This window comes from Spea bombifrons, chromosome 4, assembly GCF_027358695.1.
Source record: "Spea bombifrons isolate aSpeBom1 chromosome 4, aSpeBom1.2.pri, whole genome shotgun sequence".
NCBI lineage: Eukaryota > Metazoa > Chordata > Amphibia > Anura > Pelobatidae > Spea > Spea bombifrons.
This window is the reverse complement of record NC_071090.1, coordinates 16651688-16673744: the sequence shown is the minus strand read 5'-3', so window position 1 is coordinate 16673744 and position 22057 is coordinate 16651688. Positions and strand designations below refer to the sequence as shown.

Below are 22057 nucleotides of genomic sequence, written 5' to 3'. Positions count from 1 at the left end.
GAAAAAAAACAATATCTAATGTGTGTGGGTTCAGTAAACGGGAAAGAAGAAAATTACAGCTAAACACGAGCAGCGCAGAAATGTTAAAACGGCCATTGTCACGAAGGGTACAAAAAGTAAAAGCAGCCTTTGTCACGAAGGGGTTAAAAGCCCTTTTCTTATTTTTAATTTCTTAGTTTACTTCCCCACTAAGCCACATTAGCTTCAGTCTGTTTCTTTTATATTTATTACCCAATTATATATACTGAGAAGTATACCTTTCTAATATTTGTTTAAGGATATTCCAATTTTCCCTCACTCTCTTCACTAAAGAGTTTATGCCAGTCAATATGTTGTAAATCTGCCCTTTAAAATATGCTTTAGTATTTCCCATGTGCAATTTATTTTTTGAGTTTATTTCGAAAGGCACCATATTGTGATTATTACCCAAGTCCTCCCTGTTTGACAATAGATCAACATTGTTTGTCATAACAAGATCCAGACAAGAGTCTTTTCTAGTTGGTACTTGTACCAGTTGTGACATGAAGGTGTCATTTAACAGGTTCAGAAACCTGAATCCCCATGGAGAACTACTAGTCCCTCTGTCTCAATTTATGTCCAGGTAATTAAAATCTTCAATAATTAACATGTTACCCAGATGTGCAGCTTTTCCAATTTGCTCAAACAGCTGTTCTTCCTCATTAGTATTAACATTAGGTGGTTCATAACATATCCCAAGCTGATATCTACCCATAAAGCTTCCACATTTTCCTTGTCACATTCTACTTGCTTAATATTTGACTTGAGCTAATTGTTGACATTCAAACATACCCTACCACCTTTCCTGTTTTTTCTATCCTTCCTAAATAATGTGTAACCATTTAAACTAACTGTCCAGTCATGCGTCTCATCCCACCATATTTCCATTATCCCTGCCTGTCATTTCTGGAGGCAGAGTGGCATTAAGGGGGTTAAAAGGCATTTCACAGAGCACTCTGCCTCCAGAAATGCCTTATGCCCCCCATTTAACACTCCCTCCCCCTCCCTCCTCCATTTTTACCGGTGCTTCTGAGTCCCCGGTGCTTAGTCTGGGCAGCGTGTAGAGCTCTACGCACTTAAGCGGAAGATGTCTACGTGAATCGCGTAGAGCTCTACACGCTGCCCGGACTAAGTTGGGGAGGGGGAATAACACAGGAGGATCCAGGTCCCCTGCATCTGAGTCCCCGGTGCTTATTCGCGTAGAGCTCTAAATGCTGCCCGGACTAAGCACCGGGGACTCAGAAGCACCGGTAAGTTTGGGTGGGGGGGCATAACACAGGAGGAAGATCCAGGTCCCCTGCATCGCTGCGGGGGATCTGGATCTTAGTCTCATAGTCAGACCTATTTGAGGTCTGATTATAAGACGACCCCGATTATAAGACGAGGGGTATTTTTCAGAGCATTTGCTCTGGAAAAAACCTTGTCTTATAATCGGGCAAATACGGTATTAGGCAGCAAGTGAACATTTTGTCCTCAAAGTGGATGCATTAGAAGCAGCAAAAATGGACAAGCGCAACGATCTGACAAACAAGCGACTTTGACAAGGGTCAAATTGACAACTGGCTCAGAGCATCTCCAAAACTGCAGCTCTTGAAGGGGGTTTCCAGTCTGCAATGGTCAATACCTATCAAAAGTAGTGCAAGGAAGGAAAAGCAGTGAACTGGCAACAGGTTCATATGTGGCCAAGGCTCATGGTACATGTGAGGAACGAAGGCTGGTCTGTGTGGTCAAATCCAAACGACCCAGTAGCTCTTCTTGCTGAAAAAGGTAATGCTGATTCTGATAGAAAGGTGTCAGAACACACAGCTCATCGCAGTTTGTTTCGTATGGGACTGTGTAGCCAGAGACCAGTCAGGGTGCCCATGCTGACCCCTGGCCTTTGCCAAAAATGCCTACAATGGGCACGTGAGCATAAGAACTGGCCAACGGAGCCTGGACGAAGGTGGCCTGGTTTGATGAATCATGTTTTCCTTTACACCATGTTGATGGTAGGGTGCGTGTATGTGTCCCTTACCTGGAGAACACATAGCACCAGGATTTATTATTATCATTATTATTTATTGTTTTATATAGCGCCTTCTAATTCTGTAGAGCTGTACAATGGGTAGACAGGACATAACAAGTAGTATGTAACATAACAAATTGACTAACAGAGACAACAGGTGAGGAGGGCCCTGCTCAAACGAGCTTACAGTCTAGGATGCATCCATGTGTTGTTCATAGAGATCAACCGAATATCTCATCCAAACCCTGTGTTTGTGTGTTTAGATCAAGTGAGAAGGACTTGAAAAGAGATCAACCGAATAACATGTGCAATCCTATTATTGTAGGTATAGCTGAAATAAGAACCACATGGAAACATACAGATTAACTGTGTAACACATGCTAATCTCACATTGGAGATACACTTTATGGACAAACGTATTGGGAGAATTGACAATTACACCATCAGGACTTTGATGAGACTGCATTCTAAATATATAGACATTAATATGAAGTTGGTACCCCCTTTGCAGCTATAACAGCTTCCACTTTTCTGGAAAGTCTTTCCACAAGATATTGGAGTGTTTTTGTGGAAATTTTTCCCCATTCATCCAGTAGAGCATTTGTGAGATCAGGCACTGATCTTGGACGGGAAGGACTGCCTCACAATCACAGTTTCAGTTCATTCCAAAGGTGTTTAAAGGGGTTAAGGTCAGGGCTTTTGTGGTGCAGTAAAGTTCTTCCACACCAAACTCATCCAACCATGTCTTTATGGACCTTGCTTTGTGCACCACTATATGGACAAAGGTATTGGGACACAGGTCAGTAATGGATAATCTAAATGCTTTAGCATACCAAGACATTTTGGACAATGCTCTGCTTCCACCTTTGTGGGAACAGTTTGGGGTTGACTATTTCAGCATGACTGTGCCCCAGTGCACAAAGCAAGGTCCATAACGACATGCTGTAATGAGTTTGGCATGGAAGAACTTGACTGGACAGCACAGAGCCCTAATCTCAACCCCATCAAACACCATGAGGGTGAACTGGAACGGAGATTGCGAGCCAGACCTTCTCATCTAACACCAGTGCCTGACCAAACAAATGCTCAACTGGATAAATATTCCCACAGAAACACTCCAAAATCTTGTGGAAATCGGTGTCAGATGAGTGCAAGCCGTTATAGCTGCAAAGGAGGGACCAACTACATAATTAATGTTTTATGTACTTAGAGTGCTAGTCCCTTGTCCCAATACCTTTTGTCCATATAGTGGATATATCAAATGAGGTATGAATATTATATGCAAGCCCTGCATTGCAGGTATGGATCCAATGAGAGACTTACAGATTCACAGAAATTATTATAACATTTTTTATAATAACATCCTAACTAGATTGAAAATGTAAAAAAATGTAAAAAAAAATGAATGCATGTTTAAGTGTATAGGGTGCAAGTGTTTCGAGTTGGAATGGTTGTGTGTTTGTCTGCATGTATGTGTAAGGTATTAGACTGTATGTATCTGTAAGTGTAGAGCTGCCCCTGGTCATTATCACACCTCATAATTCATTATCATACCACCCAACCACCATATTCATATCTACCACCATCATCATAATGTTACTCTCCACCATGATTTCCATTCCCTATCATTATCACCCCATATTGCACCAAATCACCCCCATCCATCTCTATACATATTATTGTTTCCCCTTCATACCTCCCTCCAGCATACCCCACCCAATGTGTCATTCCATTTACCAGATACAGATCTATTTTACGGCTGTGGCTGCAATACAGACTGCCGGTGTTAATACATATACACTGCCCTTATGTACCCCTGCCCATATACACATATGCACATATACTGCCCTTACACATGACTCCCCCTTATGTACGCCTGTCCATAAACAGTCATATACCTTGCCCTTACACATACTTGCCCATAAAAACACATATACACTGCCCATACACACACATAACCACTGCTCATTTACACACACCTACCCATAAACAGACATATACCTTGCTCATATACAAACATATGAACTGCCCATACACACACTCACTGCCCATAAACACACACCTGCCCATAAACACACACCTGCCCATATACACACGTATACGCAGCCGTTACGCACGCCTGCCCATATACACATATACATTGCCCTTATGCATGCCTGCCCATATAAAAACAAATACACTGCCCATACACACGCCTACAGTGCAGTGGCATCTCCAGCTTTCATATTTAGGGGGGGCAGGGACCAAAGTAGGGGGGCCAATTATAAAATGCTACATATACACTATATATATATATATATATATATATCTACACAAAACAGCTGTCCATGAGTGGTGATCTGGCTATTGCACCTCTTACCCAAGTTTTGTCTAAAGGCTGTCTTGTACAGCGGGCAATTACTTTCAAAGGATCCATGTATAAAGTGGAATTTTTTTTATTTAATATTCATGCAACCAAAAAATACAATCACAAAAAAGAAACAATAATTACAACACGCAAAAAAAAAAATTATACCCAAAACATCAAAACAAAAATGACAGATCAATCCCTTCCCAATACCGTGTACTTCTCTCCTTAACATACACATCTTTTAAAGCATCAATAATTAAAGTAGTTACAGACTCAACTGATAACAAAATGTGTTTTGCTGACTTTAAACACCTAGCATTCCACAAATAATATATAACAATGGCATTAATTACATACAACGTACTTTTATTAATATTTCCCGGGATTTTAAATTCACCATATACCAATTGTACATATGACTGATTTTTAAGATGAGACATCTTTAAATATGTTGCCATCACGTCCCATATTTTTTTAGTGAATAGACACTCACACAAGAAATGGGACATGGTTTCTAAGATATCTGTGCATTCATCCCTTGGGCAATTTCAATCCACCAAATTCATAAATTTTAAATTGGATCTAACATACAATTCACCATAAAAACAAAGCCAAATCGTGTCTCTCATCTTGACCGGAACTCTTGTGCTCGTGACATGTTGTATGGCATTTTTAACTAAGATAGTAGGGCAATCTTTCAAAACAAGCTGTGCACTGTAATACTTGGTTAGGATACTTTTATACAATATTTTCCTGTCAAATTGAATAAAATCATTAAAAGAAATTTGCCATTTCAGCAATAAACGAATACATTGCTGAGCATAGACAGCGCGTGGTTTATATCTACCAGACATCCTCTTAATCTTTTCACCACTTACCCAAACACCTACAAAATCCACTGTTTCGTATACAGAACCCCCCATAAATTTGTTCTACCAGATTAAAAAAAACATAAATTCTTACTTAGAAATAATAAATTGAAAAATAATTCAGGGCACACCATACCCAAACCCCCGTCTTTCTTGGGAAGATATGTAACGTTTCTCTTAATAATGTTTAACCGATTTCCCCATATAAACTGAAAAAACAAACCTGTTATTCTAACCACCACATTTTCAGGTAGCGGGAAAACAAAACTGGTATAGATAAATATCGGAAAGAGAAACCGTTTAATGGCTTGAATTTTCCTTTCAAAGGACCATTTCCAGTTCTTCCATTTTTGTATTTTAGCAGAACAAATTTCTAACCTCCCTTCCCAATTTCTTTGGCCTATATCCTCTACACATCCAAATGTGATCCCTAAGACTTTAATAGTTTCTTCCTTCCTTTTAAAACAGATCGGAAACGCTTCTGTTTGATTCCCAATCCAAAGAGCCTCACTTTTATCCTCATTAACCATAGAATTGTAAACTTTAGAGTAAATGTCTAATTCTCGCTGTAATACCCTATTATCAGCATCAGATTTTAAAAAAACAGTAATATCATCTGCATAAGCACAGAGTTTGACATGCTCTGAGGCACCTCCTAACTTCACTTCCATCCCTACAATATCCTGATGCCCTTGAATTTTCCTTAACAAAGGGTCAATGCTGAAAACATAAAGTAAAGGGCTCATTGGACAACCCTGACGTACACCAGATTTTATCTGAAAAGATTGACCTAAATTACCATTAATCAAAGGAAAACTTTCTGCTTCTTTATATAAGATTTCCAACCATTTAATAAAAGTCTCAGGAATACCATAATTTAACAAGGTCTCAAATAAAAATCCATGATGTACCCGGTCAAAGGCTTTGGTTTGATCCAGCCCAACCAAGTACACACCTTCTCTCTGCTGTTTTGCGTGTTCTATCACCTCTCTCACCAGTAATAGTGTATCTTGTATGCTCCGATTTTTAACTGCACATGACTGACATGGACTTATCAATGCTTCTGCTACCACACTGAGCCTTGACGACATAATTTTATAATCAGTGTTTAATAAAGACAGCGGACGCCAATTCTTTAACTCAGCCAAATCACCGCGTTTAGACAAAAGAACTAAAATAGAGGTGTACTGAGATGGAGTTAACTGTCCCAAAGTTAACACCTCATTATACAACATTACTAGATCAGGTATCAAAATATCAGAAAAAGCCCGATAAAATTCAACACTTAGTCCATCCGAACCTGGACTTTTTTTTTGTGGCCAAGGAATTGATACTCATTTTAATTTCATCTTCCGTTACAGGTCTAATCATCCACAGCCTCATTTATATCTAATACCGGAGTATCCACATCTTGTAAATACATTTGTATTTCACTCCTATCTATATCTTGTTTTGCAAACAGTTTTCCAAAATACGATGTAGCAATATCCCGAATTTTCCTTCCCTCTGTTTGGATATGTCCATCTTCGTCTACCAATCTTGATATGGTTTTCTTACCAATTCGTTCTTTACAAGCTTCAAATGGATCAGGAACAGAAAACCCCCAACTATCAAATTTATTCTCTGCCTTCAACGAGTTCATACGATCATATTGAAGTTTCCTCATTTTATCTTTAATTCCAGCAATATGGTCTAAATTGATACTCTCCCCATTATTAACCCTGGAGTATAATCTATTTAATTTAAGCCTTAGGGCGAGGTACTGCATGTATTGAGCATTTCCTTCCTTTCGGGCTTTGGACTTAAAAAACCCTTTAATATCAGTTTTAATTTGCTCCCACCAGCTTGACATGGTGTCGTATAAACACTGTGTGGATTTCCTATAAGCATAATACTGTATAAATTCTTGTTTAACTTGCTCATTATCTAGTGTTCTTACATTTAGTTTCCAAATACCTTTGCCGTACAATATCCCATCCTTTACTTTTAAAGTCAGGACAATCATAACATGATCTGAAAACTCTACTGGGAGGAGCTGAAAGTCAAAAGATAAAGACTGACTTTTTACATATATCCTATCTATACGACTTGCCCATTTCCCTTTATGATAGGTAAATCCACGCTCCGTTGGGTAATTATACTTAAAGGTGTCAACAAGACCCGCTTGACCAATCAGTTTTTTTAAGAAATTTTCATCATATTTTAGGTTCTTATAATTACTATTGCGATCCTCGTTATTCACTACGCAATTAAAATCACCACCCATCACTAATACTTTAGAGGTGAAACAATATGGCTTAATATTTGTAAACAATTCCTTCCTACCTACTAACGTTTGAGGAGCATAAACATTAATTATACGGTAATTCACTTTATTCAGTGTCATATCCAACAATAAACATCTACCCTCAATAACCTCAATGATACGGTCCATTGCAAAATCGCATTTCTTGAACAAAACACCAATACCATCATAGTTATCGAGTCCAAAAGACCAATAAGACGGCCCATGTGTCCATTCTCTTTTAGCACGCAAGACATCATCGTTATTCCTCAGTCTGGTTTCCTGTAAAAAACACACATCAAAAGGTTCATCCTGCAAAAATCTATATACTAAATTTCTCCTCTCACTAGTTCTTAAACTATTAGTATTAAAAGAACATATCCGTAGAGACGTATGATCTATATAAATTCATCATTTTTCTTTTACCCCCAACATTGTCCCCTTGGGAACCCCATCTCTTAAATGAGACAGATACAGTCTCTTCTTCATCACAGGACCTCATTAATTCTTCTATGGATCCTTCTTTCCAAAATGGTCCTTCCTTTCTTTTAAGTTCAGTAGTATCTCCTGAGGATTCCTCTAGGCCAGCATAACGACCAGCAGTTATCTTGAAAGGAAGTCCTTGAATATTGCTTTTCTGCTTATGTAATCCTAAATATCTTGACTTTCTCTTTCCCTTTCCTTGCACCAACTGAAAATCTTCGTTTTTCCCCATAAGTGACTGAAAACCTTGAGTTACTGTGGGATCATGCATTTCCCCTCTATTTTCTTTTATTGTGACATTTTCTGGTTCAGTAGCGAGATCTTTCTGATGGTCAGTTGGATTTTGTCCCTTGTCAGTTATTGGCTCATCCATTGCTTCATTAAGTATACCTTCCAGATCCAACTCAGCCTCCTCTATTTTGTTGTGGGAGGCTTCTGGACACTCTTTGAAGGTATGACCTTGAACAGAACATAAATTACAGATAACGTCTTGCTTACATTCTGACCTGGTATGACCCAAACAGTTACATTGTGAACATTTAATCTTGTCACAGCTATAGACCAGATGCCTTATTGACCCACATTTATAGCAGACTCTAGGTTGTCCAGGGTAATAACATATGCCTCTGTCAGAACCAATGAAAAAGCTGTGCGGGAGATGGTGAGTAACGCCTCCTGTCTGCCATAACTTGACTAGCATCTTCCATCCTCCGTTCCACAGACCATTTTCATCCAATATTTTTTGGGGTGCATTCATAACAGTACAATGCCTGTTTATCCAGTACATGATGTCTGCTAATGCCACCATCTCTGTTTGAAACAGGAGCGTGACAGAGACTGTAGCCTGTCTTGTAAGCTGAACAAGTTTTATGTTCTTCCAGATAATATCATTTTTTGTCCGATGAAAAATCTCCCAAAACATATCGAGGTTCTGCACCAACTTAAAGCTAATATCAAATTGCCTTGAACCAGGAAAGTTTTTTTTTTTTGTGAATTAAAGTTTTATTGAAAATTTTTGAAAACATGGATAAACATAATACATCAAGACAATAGGGGGAAAGACATAATAATGAGGGTGGGGTAATGGGGCAGACAAAAAGTCGAGATCTTAAGAGCAGCGGCAATATTCTATCACAGCATTTTTACACAAGTCTGAGTAGCGCTCGGTTGAGAAGCAATGCGGAGTGAGGGCAAGGTCAGTCAGACCGCGTTGGCAAGGTGCCGCGTGCCTCCGTGAGAGACCCACATGAAAACGAGAACAGGAACAGACCGACACGAACAAGAATGAGGGAGGAAGGGGGAGGGGAAGGGAGACGGGGGGAAGGAACGGCAAGGGGAGAAGGAACAGTAAACACCGGGAGGGAAGAAGTGCAATAGCAAGAAGTGAGAGCAGCATGGCAGAGGGGAGGGAAAGACACCCAAACATAAAGTCCCAAGCGACTGGAACATAAAGTCCCAAGCGACCCTATCGAACGCCTTCTCCGCGTCAGTAGACAAGAGGAGAATTTTCTGTCCGGTCGAGCGAGCCAGGTGAATCGTGTTAAGAGCTCGATAGGTCCCATCTCGTCCCTCCCTCCCCGTCATGAAGCCCGACTGGTCAGGATGGATCAGAGAGCCCAGCACCCCCTGCAGCCTAGTGGCCAGCACTTTTGCGAAGATTTTCAAGTCGGAGTTCAAGAGGGAAATGGGCCTATAACTTTGGCAGAGCAGCGGATCTTTACCCTCCTTCGGCAAGACAGTGATTGTGGCCATCAGAGAGTGGGGGTGCAGGAGCTCCCCCAGCCGCAACGCGTTAAGGAGCTTCGTGAAAGGAACCCCCAACTGCCCCCAAAACGTGCGGTAGTAGCGGAGGGGGAGGCCATCCGGACCCGGAGCCTTCCCGGCCGCCATCGACTTCACCGCCGCCCACACCTCCTCCTCCCCAATCTCCTCCTCCAATGCCGCGGACTGGTCCGCCGTTAATTTACGGCGCACGTGTTCCACCAAGTAAGCGCGTATGAGAGGCATCCGACTTGCACCCTCCGTATCGACGGGAAGGTTGTACAGTGAACGATAGTATCGACAGAAGGAGTCGGCGATGTCAGAGGGTAAGCAGGACGTAAGACCCTCGGGTGTTTTAATCCTACTAATGAACAACGACTGCTGTTTGGCACGCATGGCCTGGGCCAGTAGCCGCCCGCTCTTATTACCGTGCTCATAAAAAAGGGAACGGGTACGGAGGAACGTCCGCTGAATATCCTGGTTAAGCAGCGATGTTAAACGACGTCGCAGGTCGTTCAATTCCAGGTAGGTGTGTTCATCACAAGAGCGCTTGTGAAGCGTCTCCAGGACGGCTATCCTCTGAGTGAGGTCCGCAATCTCACGGGTTCGAAGTTTCTTGCGGGCTGAAGCCTTACCAATAAATAGGCCCCTAACGGTGCATTTGTGAGCTTCCCACACCGTGGGCAAAGCCACCTCCGAGTCAACATGATCCCGGAAATACAACGCTAATTGGTCGGACACCTCCTGAACAAAGGCAGCTTCAGAAAGTAGGGAATCATTCAGACGCCAAGAGGTGACAGTGGGCCGATAAAGGCAAGCCCGGAGACGCAGAGTCACCGGGCAGTGATCCGAAATTGTAGACACCGCAATAGAGCATTGCTCAGCAAGGCCCAAGTGATAGTATTCCATTGAGCATTGTCTCTGGTTGGGCAGGTACACGGAAGCAAACGTGAATACTTGGTCCAGGATCGTGCCCTTGACAAATGTGTATCTACCATCAGGGTCAATCTGGGAAGCAGACAGGAGGAAGGGGGTCCGGCGGGAAAAAAGGACCGCCGTCCCACGTGACTTAGAGCCAGAATAGTTACTGCAGAATACCTGCGGGTAGGCCGGGTGACGGAGGGAAGGAGCATCCGCCCCGCGAAGATGGGTCTCTTGTAGGAGAACCACAGAAGGGGCGGGGTTACGAAAGCTCCGGAACACCCGAGACCTCTTCTCAGGAGAGTTAAGGCCTCTCACGTTGAGACTCAAAACCTCAAGGTTTGACTGGCGAAAGGCGGAGGCAGGGGAGGGCATAGCGAGGAGTCAGAGAAGGAAAGGAGAGAAAAGTCAAGGGGGGAAGCAGGGGTAAAAGAGAGGAGGAGGGGAGAAGAGAAAGAAAGAGAGAAAGAGAAGAAGAAAAGAAAAAAAAAAAAGGGGGGGGAGGGTAAGGTAAAAGAGGGGAGGCAGGAAGGGAGCACAATAGGAGAAGGAGGAGAGCACAACACGAGAGGGGGAACACTGAACACAAAAACGTAAGCAAGCGCTAGTAGTGCGCAACAGCAGGAATCGGTGAGAGCAAAGGCGTTGCAGCCAATCTCTCAAAGTACGGGATACCGATCTGCAAGGGGTAAATGGAAGCGCTACTGCAAGTGGCAGCAAGGCAGAAAACTGAAAAACGTGAAGTAAAAACTCCGCAGTACTTCGCAGCCATAGTTCACATAGACGGTGAAAGGAACCAGAACCATCCGGAACAGAACTAAAAAAAAAAAAAAAAAAAAAGCCCAAAACATATCATCGAACATTCGGACCAAACTCCCCAGAGGCGAAGCGCATGTGGGAGTAGTACAGATAACAGGTGTCGAAACGTAAGGAGCAAGACTAGCAGGGACCCCAAAATGGGGACCAGGTGCGGACGGAGTCAGGCCCCCTCGGAGGTAGAGGATAAAGAAAAAAAAAAAAAAAAAAACGTGATCAGGGAGCGATGCCGTACAGCATGCTCGGGTAGCCCACAAAACCCTCCAACTTAGCAACCAACCCGCAAATGTGTACAAATCATATTAGTTATAGGAACAACAGAGCAAATGAAGAAAACATCTGGTTATCAAATATAATCAGGTACATACAGTAGCCACCCAGCGGAAGGTCAAGAGTAATGCATTTATGTAGTGCGAGGCATACATATATAGATAAAATAATAAAAAAAAAACGTGGTCAGGGAGCGATGCCGTACAGCATGCTCGGGTGGTCCACAAAACCCTCCAACTGAGCAACCAACCCGCAAATGTGTACAAATCATATTAGTTATAGGAACAACAGAGCAAATGAAGAAAACATCTGGTTATCAAATATAATCAGGTACATACAGTAGCCACCCAGCGGAAGGTCAAGTGTAGTGCAAGGCGTACATATATAGATAAAATAATAAAAAAAAAAAAGAAAACGTGATCAGGGAGCGATGCCGAACAGCATGCTCGGGTGGTCCACAAAACCCTCCAACTTAGCAACCATCCCGCAAACGTGTACAAATCATATTAGTTATAGGAACAACAGAGCAAATGAAGAAAACATCTGGTTATCAAATATAATCAGGTACATACAGTAGCCCCCCAGCGGAAGGTCAAGTGTAAAGCATTTATGTAGTGCAAGGCGTACATATATAGATAAAATAATAAAAAAAAAAAACAAAAAAAAAACCCTGACTAGAGAGTGGGACCGTAAAGCCCCAGAGGTAAACCTGCAACAACGGCGCAGAGCACCTAATGATCCCTGGCGTACCAAGGCAGTACATTTGGTCAGTGACGTGCCGAACAATAACAGGGGAGTAGAACAGCAATCGGAATTGCGGCAAAGCAGCGCAGCATCAGACAATCAAGTCCGGCAGTGCAAGAGTCAGAGGCTCACATTTCAAGGTCTGGTGAGAGCAGGAGCGAACACAAAAAAAAAAGGAAAAAATAAAAATAAAAAAAAAAACCCTCACACCCCCAAGGGAATTGCATAGAGACGAGTATGAACAGGTACGTCACAGGTTACTCCTCAGGCGCCGTGGGATAACGTCTCCCATCATCCACGTCTCCTCCCCGTCTCGGCCTGGATCGCCTCCGCGCCGGAACATCACGGGAAGCAGGAACTGAGGAAAACCCCGCAAGGGCCCAGTCGTCAACGTGTGGAGTAGGTATTCCTAATGCGAGGGTCACCTCCGCTACATCACGGTGCGTCTTCACGTGGAAAGTGGAGCCTTCATGTAGAATAGAGAGCTGGAAGGGGAACCCCCAGCGGTATCGAATGCCCCGGTCCCGGAGCAAAGACGTAAGCGGCCGCAGCAGTCGTCGGTTGCGCAAAGTGATCGCGGAGAGATCCTGGAACAGCGCCAATTGTTGGCCTTCGAATGTAAGTGAGCAAATTACGCGCCGTATTCATGACTTCTTCTTTCACAGTAAAGTCCTGAAAACAACAAATTACGTCTCTGGGTGGATCTGTGGGCCTACCGCGGGGCCGCAAAGCTCGATGCGCTCTATCCAGGCGTATGGGAGAGTCCAGGTCGCGGCCCAACACCGTGTTAAAGAGCCGTTGCAGCAGCGCCCGGAGGTCTTCAGGACCGTCAGTTTCACGCAGGCCCCGCACCCGCACGTTGTTGCGCCTACCTCTGTTTTCGAGGTCCTCTACCGATCGCCGCAGTTCTGTCGCCAGGCCGGTCAGATGAGAGGTCGTTCGCTGCAGTTCCAACACCTGTTGCGCGGTACGAGTATGCGAATCCTCGAGGTGAGTAGTTCGCCGCTCCACGCCAGCCATATCCGCGCGGAGGGCCGCAACCTCTTCATGTAAGGTGCGCTTGACCTCCGCGATCAGGTTGCTGAAATCGGCCTTAGTAGGTAGGGACCGGAACAACTCCTGCAATGCCTCAGCCGATGGGGACGCTCCGGCGGGTGGCGGCGAACGCGAAGGCTCCTCAGACAACGTGGTACTGGCCGGTGAGGACGCCATGTTGGGTGACGGGGGCTGTGTGTCTAAGACCGCAGGAGTCTGGAAATAAGTGCAGAGCGAGAGCCCCGACGAGCTCGGTCGCGGCTCAGGTGGTTCCTGGCGCTGGGAAGAACGTTTGGGTTGGTCCATATCGCCGGATGGGTGCGGATTGTAGTGAGCAGGCTGCGGAGCTAAGGGATCAAGCAGCCATCTTCCAGCTAGGCAAGCCACGCCCCCAGGAAAGTAAATAAGGGCAAATATATCCTCCGCAGAGAAGCCCATAAAGTCTATTAAGAGTCCACGACCAATTACTTTTCTGTCTGGAATATCCGTTTCTTGTCCAGTGAATAGAAGTCGCACAGCATTCTTGCGTCTTGGAGTATCTCCTCTTGGCCGTGCAACACTTGAAAATGATTTACCACTAACTCTAGAAAGAGTTATATCTGCACTTTTCTGAGTGCTGGCTGATTCACTGAGTGCTGGCTGATTCACTTGAATCTAGTCCGTGTTGTAGCTCTTCTGAGTTTGCTTTATTAGCGTCAGTTTGTAGATTACTCCTTCCACCCAGCTTTTGTGCTGCAAATGGTGTATTCTCTGTTGTATGTCCATCTGTCAAAACAGATAATTCCTTGAGGTTGCACTCAGCACTTGTTTCAGGTGCCAAACTTTGTTCAGAGCCAACTAACAGACCAGAGCTGCATACTTCTTGCCCTTCACCTCTTCCCTCTTGCATAGGTTGTGGCTCTGGGTGTAAATCCTTTGTATTCTTCTCCATTAGCCTTTCCACAACACACTTTATGTTCCTTGATCTTAAACTGTGTATTCGGATTTCACTTGGACACTCAGGAGTTAAAATGCTGGTGTTGGAGTCTGCAGACTGAGCTGAGATTACTGAACTGTTTTCACCTGATGAGACAACCTCACGGGGCCTCTCACGTTCAGTTAGTTCTTGTGATTCTGGAATCTGTGCAGATATTTCAACCTCATCCATATCACCGGACAAAGTACAGGACACATTTTCTCTGATAATTTCTTTATTATTTTCTCAACACCTTTAACTTTCACTGACTGTATTGGCAAACTCTTAATCTTTAATGGGTTTGTCTTTTGCATTTGGTAAAGCTTAGTTTCCTCTCCTTGAACCTAACCTTTTAGCTTTTCAATCTCTGCAGCCTTTTCACTTATTCCTTTCTGCAGAGACAGAAGCTCAGCATTGATCTGATCAATCTGTTGCAATAATTCAGCTTTCTTACATTGCTCTGTTACTTTCTCCTCTTTTGTTACCAAAACTTGCTTTTGCTTGCTCATATCTTTAAACATTACACACAACGCCTGATGATTCTGAGAGGCATCACCCAGCTTCATATCCAGAACAGACAATGATTTCCTGATAGAACTTTCCTTAAACTTCTTACTCACATTTACTGTGACATTTTGGCCTTCATCCAGTTTTAGGCCTGGGACTGGATTCAGCTTAGTATCCGAAACAGAACCACTCCCTCCTGGGTCTGAGGCGATCCTCAGCCCCCCTACAAGAGCACATTCACACAGCCCTTGAATGTATAAAGTGGATATAGAGGGAAAGGTGATAATTGTTAACCTTATTTGCATGCGCCTAACCAGAATCCCTTGTGGTTGTGGCAGCACCATGAGATTTCTGAGGGAAAAACAAGCCTTCTGGCTTGTCTGGTGTCTGTAGATGAGTATTTAATAATACTTCTACTACTATATATGTATGTATGTATATATATATATGTGTATATATATATGTGTGTATATATATATATATATATATATATATATATATATATATATCGTCATATACCGGCGCTCAGCATGAAATGCCGGCACCACGACAAGACAGAAGCCTTGCGGAGGAGAGTGAGAGGTGCCGAACGGTTGCTGAAAACTTGTTCCGGCGCCTCTCACTCTCCTCGTCTATCACTGCTGCGAAAAAAAGGCGTTTCAATGGGGGGGGCACCTGGGGGGGGCACAGCATGATGTGGGGGGCACCTGGGGGGGGCATGCATATGCACTGCCCTTACACATGCCTGGCCATATACACACATGTACACTGCCCATATACACACACATACTCTGCCTGTATACACATGCCTCCACATATATACATATACATTGCCCCTACACATGCCTGTCCATACACACACATACATTGTCCTTACACATATGTCCATACACACACATACATACATACATACATACACATTGAGGCTTGTGCATACACATAACCATACTGACTAACACTTGCCCTTTCAGCTCCCCCTTCTCCTCATTATCTACCACGTTTCTCACTATCCAGTATCCCATACCCCTTTTTCAACTACATCCCCCCCCCATATCTTACCTTTATCCTCTTCCTCTCACTCTCTCCTTCTTCCATACTGTAGTGCGAGCTCGTGGTCTGTCACTTCAGATGTCTATGTTTTAGGGCTGCAACTAACGATTATTTTCATAATCGATTAGTTGGCCGATTATTTTTTTGATTAATTGATTAATCGGATAAAAAAAATGAATGTACATTTTTCATTTATTTAAAATAATTTAATAAACAAATGATGTTAAATACAAACAGCAGAATAAAAAAAACTGGGCACATTTGAGCCCAGACATGCCACGCTGCCTCCCAGACATGCCACGCTGCCTCCCATATACGCGACTCCACTCTACCCCCACATATGCCACTGTGCCTGATATGCCTTATACCCCCTGATACACCACTCCATCCTCCCCAGACATGCCACACTGCCCTCCCCACATATGCCTTATATACCGTTTATGCCTTATACCCCCAGATATGTCTCTCCGTCCTCCCCAGATATGTCTCTCCGTCCTCCCCAGATATGCCTTATACCCCCAGATATGTCATAGTGCCCTCATAGCGTGCTGCGAACGGGTCTGTGACTCTGACACCATACTTTTATAAATAAATACAGTGTTAATCTTCACTGCCCCCAGGATTTAGATTCCCCTTAGATTGCCCCCCTTTATCTCTAACTGCACCTTAAGTTAACTTTACTAAATTAATTAAATTAACCCTCAGTCCTCATCATTAAATTAACCCTAAACACCCCATTAACCATAACTACCCCTAAATTAACTCTAAATACCCCATCAAACACAACTACCCTAAATTAACCCTAAACACCCCATTAACCACGGCATCCCCTAAATTAACCCTAAAGACCCCATCAACCACAGCATCCCCTAAATTAACCCTAAAGACCCCATTAACCACAACAGCCCCTAAATTAACCCTAAACACCCCATTAACCATAACTGCCCCTAAATTAACCCTAAACACCTCATTAACCACAGCATCCCCTTAATTAACCCTAAAGACCCCATCAACCACAGCAACCCCTAAATTAACCCTAAAGACCCCATTAACCACAACAGCCCCTAAATTAACCCTAAACACCCCATCAACCACAACAGCCCCTAAATTAACCCTAAACACACCATTAACCACAACTGCCTCAAATTAACCCCAAACACCCCATTAACCACAGCTGCTCCTAAATTAACTCTAAACACCCCGTTAACCATAGCTGCCCCTAAATTAACCCTAAACACCTTATTAACCATAACTGCCCTTAAATTAACCCTAAACACCCCATTAACCATAGCTGCCCCTAAATTAACCCTAAACACCCCATTAACCATAGCTGCCCCTAAATTAACCCTAAACACCCCATTAACCATAACTGCCCCTAAATTAACCCAACCTTTCAGCAGCCCAAATATTAATTTCATACTTACAGTTAGATGAGTATCACAGCCATGTGGTTCTGGAGAAGGAAGGGGCGGGGCCAGTTGTCACAGTGATTACAGGGAGGGACTGGTAAGTAGGAGCTGCTGCTGTGAGTCACTGAAACGGATTATATAATGAGGGGTATTTTTCTGAGCGTTTGCTCTGAAAAAACCCTCATTTTATAATCGATAAAAATCGATTCAACTAATCGATAATGAAATTCGTTGGCAACGATTTTCATTATCGATTATTATCGATTTTATCGATTAGTTGTTGCAGCCCTACTATGTTTGCGCTCCCTGGCAGCGTGCACAGCAATTGATCCTGAGTGCCAGAATATAACGTCATATCCCGCCCCTCTGCATCAATTGCCGGTCAATAGTGCTAGGCAGCACAGAATCCGAGGTCTGAAGTGAGAGGGAGAGCTGTGATGTCCCCAACCGGTCCTGGTCATATGGTAGTAGGAGCCATCTCGATGCCTGCTACTCAACCCAATGGAAATGGGATATATTTTGGAAAAGGGAATTCCAGGTGCCGACACACCTTTGTCTAGGGGTAAATAGCTTAAATCCAGGTAGCCCGACTAATCACAAGAAAATGCTTCTTTGATAAGAAAATAGAGGGTTTAATGCTGTGATGAAGCCTATGAAGGCTAACACACACAGGGTTACATTGGTAATGAAGATGTATGGTAACAACAACGTAATAGAGATGTAAGTAACTGCAACAAGAATGTAAAGATTGTAACAAAGTATTGGGGGAGACAATTCTTATAGGGACAATGACATCTTGTATACAATGTAAGATCTAAAGCCTCACAATAAACAAAAGCTTCAGGTTTCTTTTTACAGATCTTATCACACATTATTTACGAACAGACCCTACTGCTTTCACAGACAATGCAATACATGATTTATGTGGTGTGGGCTTCAGGGAGCTACATTTGCACTTAAATAAAAGTCGCCACCTGTCCTTTCTCTGCCATGTGAATTCAACTGGCCAAATGTTGTTTAGTTAGGTCAGATCACTTTAACTCCTTTTACACCTACAGTGACTGTAATACATATTTGTAATATAAATATCTTATTGTGTGCCCTAAGGTGTCTGACATAGTCTGCATGCTACCTCCACACAGTGCACTCCTCGCCTCAGTGGAGGTCAGTGGCACTAGGTGAGGCGGACCAGCTGGGAAATTTCCTGGTATCCTGGTAGACCAGTCCGGCTCTGCTTCTAATGGTGGCAAAACGTGGCAAACAAATTCACACATTTTCTGTGCTTTTGCCATTTGTTTCATTGAGGGCCCACCTCGTTATCAGATAATGGAACCAACGCACGAAATTGGGAATTTTCTTTAAAAATAAAGTTTGTGTGAATCCGAAATTCTATACTGTACAGAAACCCAATGATTCTGCGTGAGAATTTTTGTTTAACTAAGTAGTTGTTTCGAGTAATTTCCTGTATTAACTCCTGCTGGACAACAGAGGTAAGTTGGCATTGAAAGTTAGTTAGTTTCTGCATTATTCTGGATAATAACTTGATTAACTTGTGTCTTTTTTCAACCTTACCGTATTTGCTCGATTATAAGACGACCCTGATTATAAGACGACCCCCCAAAATCTGAATATTAACTTAGGAAAAAAAGAAAAAGCCTGAATATAAGACGACCCTAAAGGAAAAAAGTTTTACCAGTAAATGTTAATTTATGTAAACTATTTTTTTTAATAAAAGCTATGATTGAGAAAAATATTTTTTTTTTGTTTTTATTTCTTGTATTTTCCAACCTGTCCCCCAGTTACGCACATCTGCCCCCAGGCTTGCCACACCAATATGGCGCTGTGGCCCATGATATGCCTTTTAACCCTCTATATGCCACTGTGCCCCATGGTATGCCTTTTGACCCCCTATGTGCCACTCTGCCTCCAGAAATGCCTTATACCCCTATATCCCATTCTGGCATTTAGGGGGTTAAATGCATATTATGGGGCAGAGTGGCATATAGGGAGGTATAAGGCATTCCAGGAGGCAGAGTGGCATTAAGGGAGTTAAAAGGCATTATATAGAGCACTCTGCCTCCAGAAATGCCTTATACCCCTATATGCCACTCTGGCATTTAGGGGGTTAAAAGGCATATTATGGGGCAGAGTGGCATATAGGGAGGTATAAGGCATTTCAGGAGGCAGAGTGCACTATTAAATGCCCCCTTAACGCCACTCTGCCTCCTGAAATGCCTTATACCTCCCTATATGCCACTCTGCCCCATAATATGCCTTTTAACCCCCTAAGTGCCAGAGTGGCATATAGGGGTGTAAGGCACACACACACACACACACACACACACTTACTTACCGGTGCTTCCAATTTCCTGCTGTATTGCCGGGGCAGCGGGTTGACGTCTCATTCCGCGGCAGCCGGAAGGAGGTGGAGTTGGCAGCGGGGGTTTGTATGCGTCCGTCGCAAATACCTTCCCCGGCTGTCAGAGATCAGGAACTCTGATCTCTGACAGTCGGGGAAGGTATTTGCGACGGACGCATACAAACCCCCGCTGCCAACTTCACCTCCGGAAGCACCGGTAAGTGGGGGGGGGCGACGACAGGAGGATCCAGGTCCCCTGCAGCGGTGCGGGGGATCTGGATCTTAGTCTCCTAATCAGACCTCTATTTGAGGTCTGATTAGAAGACGACCCCGATTATAAGACGAGGGGTATTTTTCAGAGCATTTGCTCTGAAAAAAACCTCGTCTTATAATCGAGCAAATACGGTACTTATTATGTAATTATTATGTAACTATGCATTTATATGTAAAACATAAGTGGTTTACTTTTGGAACTACATGAAGAATAAGCTTCATTGATTTCCATAGCTATGTTATATTTTTGTATTATGCTGCAGGCATAATTTAGATGATATCTGAAATTAGTGATAAGTGAAGGTTCCCTTAATACACTCAGTTCTTCGGTATTAACAATTTAAACGGCTGATACATGCATTACCTTAAAATGAGGCCAGTATTTCTAAGAGTTAGTTAACTGGGAGCAACAGTCAACAGTAATTTCTTTAAACCAGTTAAACACTGGCTACATACGCTAAAACGTATGTACTTCTTTTCTATGTAAGTATATTATTGGCCTTTTATATTAAAAAAAGATTAAGAAAAAGAAATGCTATGTTGCTAATTTAATAAAACTGGTTTTTTTCACCCTATACAGCTGGCAAGAGCCACAGTACGAGACCCTAAAACTGGAGTCTTGACAGTTGCCAACTACAGAGTATCTAAAAGGTATGATTCCTATTACAAAGATAATACATTTTACAAAATTGTGTCACATCTTATTAAAAATAATACATTAAGCAAAAGCATATAAACCAAGTAAAACATTGTGTTTAAAAGTGATTCTGGTTTTATAACTATAAACTATATTGTGATAAATATTCTTTGCATCATAAAACCTTATTGTGCATAAAACCCACTTTGAGATAAATCCGTGAATATGTTTATTTCATGTCCTCTCCCTGAAACCTTAATAACACAATATTTAAAGTGATTATAAACAGCATGCAGCTGAAAAGGGAAATAGCAGACATCCTTGTGTTTTTTCCTAGCAACATATAGCATCTCACAAAAATATTTTCTTCTATCTTTTCAAGTGACAACACTGAAGAAATTACACTCTGCTACAATGTGAAGTGGTGAGTGTACAGCCTGTATAACAGTGTAAACTTGCTGTCCCCTCAAAATAACTCAACACACAGCCATTAATGTCTAAACCATGGCAATAAAAGTGAGTATACCCCTAAGTGGAAATGTCCAAATTGGGCCCAATTAGCCATTTCCCCTCCCCGGTGCCATGTGACGTGTTAGTATTACAAGGTCTCAGGTGTGAATGGGGAGCAGGTGTGTCAAATTTGGTGTTATCGCTCTCACACTCTCTCATACTGGTCGCTGGAAGTTCAACATGGCACCTCATGGCAAAGAACTCTCTGAGGATCTGAAAAAAAGAATTGTTGCTCTACATAAAGATGGCCTAGGCTATAAGAAGATTGCCAAGACCCTGAAACTGAGCTGCAGCACAGTGGGCAAGACCATACAGCGGTTTCACAGTAAACATGGATTACTGGAAGGTCTCTAACATCCACCAGCTCCGTGATGTCATCATGGAGGAGTGGAAGAGGACTCCAGTGGCAACCTGTGAAGCTCTGGTGAACTCCATGCCTAAGAGGATTAAGGCAGTGCTGAAAAACAATGGTGGCCACACAAAATATTGACACTTTGGGCCCAATTTGCACATTTTCACTTAGGGGTGTACTAACCTGTGTTGCCACGTTTTAGACATTAATGGCTGTGTGTTATACAGGCTGTACACTCACTACTTTACATTGTAGCAGAGTGTCATTTCTTCAGTGTTGTCACACGAAAAGATAAAATATTTTTGTGAGATATGTACATGTATGCAGTTGATCCTTATTTTAACTTAAACCTGTTTTGCATGCAATCTACTTAGTGAATACTACTATGGCAGTTTTCTCAATTGCATTGAGGAAGTATTCTCTCACTGTGAGGATGTGTTTTGTTCTCT

General features: G+C 42.8%; 1 protein-coding gene across 3 annotated transcripts in view; it reads left to right on the top strand.

The window, feature by feature from the left end:
* The window catches only part of P4HA2 (prolyl 4-hydroxylase subunit alpha 2), a 142371-nt gene that overhangs the window by 69071 nt on the left and 51243 nt on the right, over positions 1-22057 (top strand). For all 3 annotated transcript variants that reach the window (XM_053465324.1, XM_053465325.1, XM_053465322.1), the window contains exon 9: positions 20690-20760. In XM_053465324.1, the coding sequence (XP_053321299.1) occupies positions 20690-20760 (71 nt within the window). The remainder of the gene's footprint in view (positions 1-20689; positions 20761-22057) is intronic.